This window comes from Pyxicephalus adspersus, chromosome 1 (genome assembly GCF_032062135.1).
Source record: "Pyxicephalus adspersus chromosome 1, UCB_Pads_2.0, whole genome shotgun sequence".
NCBI classification, from domain to species: domain Eukaryota; kingdom Metazoa; phylum Chordata; class Amphibia; order Anura; family Pyxicephalidae; genus Pyxicephalus; species Pyxicephalus adspersus.
In genome coordinates, this window is record NC_092858.1 from 41,993,018 (window position 1) to 41,997,997 (window position 4,980).

Below are 4,980 nucleotides of genomic sequence, written 5' to 3' on the forward strand. Positions count from 1 at the left end.
TTTTCCCTCCTGCTTTAAGACACAATTGGAAGGGTGTACATCCTGCATTCTCTTAAAAGAATTTTTTTTTTAATAAAATAATAATATTTTTACCTAATTTACAGTAATCATCCTACCTTTTCTCAAAATATTTTATTACTTTAAAAAAAGAAAACAGTGAAAATAGATCTGATTTGAACTTGAACAACAAATGTATTTCAATTTATGTCCTGCAATAAAGTGTTTATGTGTGTTTTTTTTTTTTATAGGAGGGAGCTTAAGCCTTTTGGAGTGAAAGTCTCCATTATTAATCCTGATTTCTTTAGAACGCCAATCCTGAATTCAGAAGTAATAAAAGACAAAGTTACTGATATATGGAAAAAATTGCCTTCAAACCTGAAAAATGCCTATGGGGAGAAGTATTATCACCAATGTAAGTGAGGCAGATCTGTAATATATGAAATGTCAATGTACAAGGGCTGTAATATGTGTACTAAATACTTCATATAAAAAAAAATACATCATACTGCTTAAAACGTTACTCTTTAAGGCCCCTTTCAGACTTGCAGATGAAGACTACATGGTTACAACTCCCAGGAGCATAGCAAACTGCCGGTATGGGCCTGAATTTTTAAAGTTCTCCAAGACTGGGGAAGATAGAACATCAAGGGTGAACATGGGATACAGCAAACATGGAATGGTATTAATCAAACTCATTTAAAATTAGTTGGAATAACTTTCAATCCTGGACCAGATTCATTCAAGGTTTTCTGGATCACCTAGGTTCTCCAATGATAGTCTATCTTCTCCAGTCTTGAAGAGCTTTAATAAATAAGGCCCTATGTTTTCAGGAGCATTTGCACATGCTGCCCTTGCATTTGTGGTCGTATAGCAGTTCTTCCAGAGGTGGAAGAGCAATCACACATGTTAAAGCAACATGTTGCTTCCAAGAACTGTGCCACAACTGCAATGCAAAATGCAGCTGTGGGCAAACGCTTATGCAAAATTATTATTATTAAACAGGATTTATATAGCACCAACATATTACGCAGCGCTGTACAATCAATCAATCAATGGTGGCACTATGACATACTTTACATGGTACACTTTACCATTTAGTAATGCACATTTAATAGCTTTCCAGGGCAGAAACTCCAGCTCACGTGTTATGCCATCTGTTAAGATCTGTCAAGTAGCCCTTGCATGATAGAACAAACACAAAAATACTAATTATTAGCAGAGGAAGCACTTTCTAATTAACAAAATAAAAATATGTGAAGTGGCAATGGCCACAATAGTGGTCCCTGCTAAACACTTCCTGGTAATGAAAATGGTTTACATTATTGTTCCAACAATTAAATTGAATAACAGATTATCACCAGGCTTAATGGATAACTTTCATTTTTTAAACATGTTTTTTTTTATTTGCAGATTGTAAATTCGTTGATAAAATATGTTCTCTGACCAACCCAAAAATCACAGTTGTTACAGATTGTATGGAGCATGCCCTGACTGCGGAGCAACCATGGACACGTTATTCTGCTGGCTGGTATGCCAAACTGCTCTATATGCCCTTGTCATATCTTCCAACATTTGTGCAAGATTCATTCCTTGACTCTTCCCCAGATATACCTAAGTAAGAAAGCAGTTTATCAACATGAAGCATGGAGAAACGCTACCTTAAAATCCCACTCATCCATCTTTATGGGTTATTCCTGAAGATCCATATTTTATTAAATAATTTTACTGGTGTGATTTTTGCCTGTCTAATATATACCTATATATAATAGGTAATCTGTAATACATACCCGTTTTACTTATCTCTAATATAATATAAGGATAATTGTAATATATACCATTTATAAAAAAAAAAAACACTTGATCAATCACTGTGTAAAAAATGGCACTGCCAATTTGTATCTATTTAAAAGCATAGAAATGTATTTGCACAAATGGCAATTATTATTGATGAAGAAAAAAGAAATAAACTAGGACTTTTATTGATGCTATGTTTGACCCATATTTCATTGCACAGCTTCCAACTTTCTCAAATAGGAAAGTAGGCTTCTTGTAGTGCAAAGAATGTTATTCAAGGTCCTAGCTACACATGCAGTTATACAGACCACCAGGAATATCCAAAAAATGGCTGAATAAATTCACTTGGGCTCAATTCAGCACTGCTTGTAATATTATACTATGAAAAATACAATATATCTTCATGGCAAAAAATATATGTTTATTCATGAAAACCTGCGTAGGATACCAAAAGGGATGACAAGGAAGAAAGGGAAAAAGCAGTGTTTGCTGAATAGTATGTCCCATGACTGACATACATGCATACTGGAAAGCATGTCAAGTGTGTTAAAGTGCAGGTCTCAGTGGTGCAATCAATACTGGGAATTTAGGTGTGTGTGATACAATGCAGGTCATACCAGTAACATTTATATTGGCAGTAAAATATTTGTACAGGTGTGAAGATTTTACTGTTTGCCGCAGTGTTAAATAACATTTTTTAGCAACAAGCAAAATTTCCAAATTTTAGCAGACAAACCAAATCTGGTTGAAGTGGAACCATTGCAATGATAATTGTAGGTTTAATATGGCAGTTTCAATTGTAATGAAAGCAAGTTTATTTTATATTAGAAGCACAGTCTGGTATTAAATACAAACAAAAAAATTTGTCACTTATTTCCCTATTGTTTATATAATGATCACCCTAATCTTTGTCCTAAAATAATATGTGTGTAAAAAACACAATTCCTCCCTAATGTTGGAAGAAACCTTATTCATAGGTATTATTAATATTAATAATAAACCGCAACTACACAACGCTAACATATATTGCAGAGCTGTACATTAAAAAGAGGTTTGCAAATGACAGACAGATACAAAGACAGGAGGAGAAAACGACCCTGCCCGACAGGGCTTACAAATTATAAGGTTGTGTGCTGTTCAAGGGGAGAGCTATACATGTGTATTGCACAAAAAAATGCATTTTAGTCATTTAGGTGTTTAATTTTTGAAAATTATTATGTTCGTAGCAGTAATAAGTTTCCATTTTTACCACCATGTCCATAGATAGATTTCTACAGAGTCATTTACGAAAATATTTTACCACATTTATAGAGGTGATCATTTTAACTGGACTTATTACAGTGATCTTGTATTTAACTCCAAACTTTCTACATCAAACGATGGCTAACACTGTACAATACTCTATTACTGTAGTGAGTGTGTGAAAAAAGGAACAAAACAGCAATGTGGGAATTTTTGCCATATTAGCGGAATCTTCAGTTGTCCTTATTAGGGGAATCATTTGAAAACTTGCCTAGAACAAAACATGAAAGAACCTAATGTTCCCATGAATCTTATTGTGTAGTCTGCCTCCAGAAATAGTGTTTCGATATGTTCTGCAAATTTAATGTTGCATGAATTCAAGATCACCATAAAAGAACATTAATGTTATATATCAATACTTTTTTTTTCAAACTCAAGCCAACCATCACCCCTCAACCTAATATTGTTCATAATTATTGTTTAGGACTCCTAAGGATTCTTTTCTTATTTTTGCCCAAGGGGCCTGATGGGAAAGTCACTGTAGTATTGTTTGTGTATCAGGACCTAACAAAATGGTCCTGGTCCATAGCAGATATTAAATTAGGTAATTACAGCCTCCGCAACCCCCCAACTTGGAGCCATCTAGAGTATGCCACAATGGCTATGCAACCCACTTCCACACCATAATGTCTATAACTTCTGCCTGCAACACAAACATTTTTGTTTATTACACTTGAATCTGTCCGGCACTGTTTGACGTTGCATGCATTGATAACTCAAGTCACCCCCTGTTTATTTTTATTATGCATTGTGTCCTTTTATCTCTTGTTAATCATACTTTTGTATCGACCCTAATTCTTGTACCTTGTACCCTACTACAGCCTCACTATTCTTTCAATAAAGTTATTGTTAAAACAAATGTGCACTGAGCTGCTCTTGGTATTGGTATGACTGTTGAAATACCGCCCTCTGGTGTTTAAATTAGGCATAGCCTGGTATTTATATAACATGCTATTTAGTTTTTAGTTTTTAGAGGTGATTAGAGCGGTGAAATTCCAACTAAAATTTGGTTAGATTGGTCAAGAAATATAATCAAATTCAGAAGTTCTGAGTCTGAAGTGGTATTTTTGATAAGTTGTACTATACCTGTCAATGACAATTACAGTGTAGTATGACCATCTGATGAAAAAAACTATCATTGTCTGGTGGCCCACTATACCCCTCAGTGACAGGCATAGTATTATCAGATCAGAACTTGGATTGCTCCAATTCTGAGTTCTGATCGGAGTGTTATGATCGCCCTTTCAGTCCGCACCCCTGTGCATAGACTTTCCAGCACGCTCAGCAACAGTCCACACACCACCAGGCTGAATCGGGGCCTTCACAGGGCAAGGTTAACCACTCTGGTAACCCTTGCCACACACACCTTCACAGGTAGACTGCCACCATGTGCTTGGACGGAAGCACGCACCATTACCCTTGACAACCACAGTTGTGCTTCTGCTTCTTCATTGTCACCCGCTGCCACTCCAGACAGGATTAGCAAAATGCTCACCATAACGATCCAGCTACAAATCAGTCAACTACTACTTTATACAGGAATAGTATATTGGAAAAATAAAGAATATGAAAAAATGGGTTTCAGAATACATTTCTGAGTTCAATCTGGGGCCACTCTATCAGTCTTATCTCAGTTTTCTGACACCATTAGACACAAAACTTCACCTTTTACCAAAGGTGCTGTAAACTACAAGGTCTGGAAGGATGCTGGTTGTCAGATCAAGGAATATCTGATAAGGGGAAATTTATGACCCTGGTCTGTAAAGCTGCGTACACACCTGCAATTTTTCTCATTGGAAAGGATCTTTCACGATCCTTTCCAACGAGAAAAGACTGCAGGATGCATGAACGATGCTGTACATACAGCACCGTTCATGCTCTATG

The 4,980-nt window shown here is 35.9% G+C and overlaps 1 protein-coding gene across 3 annotated transcripts in view; it reads left to right on the forward strand.

The window, feature by feature from the left end:
- The window catches only part of LOC140328415 (retinol dehydrogenase 7-like), an 11,429-nt gene extending 7,474 nt beyond the window's left edge, over positions 1-3,955 (forward strand). For all 3 annotated transcript variants that reach the window (XM_072407994.1, XM_072408004.1, XM_072408013.1), the window contains 2 exons: positions 249-412; positions 1,411-3,955. In XM_072407994.1, coding sequence (XP_072264095.1) covers positions 249-412; positions 1,411-1,619 — 373 coding nt within the window. In that variant the 3' untranslated portion in view covers positions 1,620-3,955. The remainder of the gene's footprint in view (positions 1-248; positions 413-1,410) is intronic.
- The last annotated feature ends 1,025 nt before the right edge of the window (positions 3,956-4,980 follow it).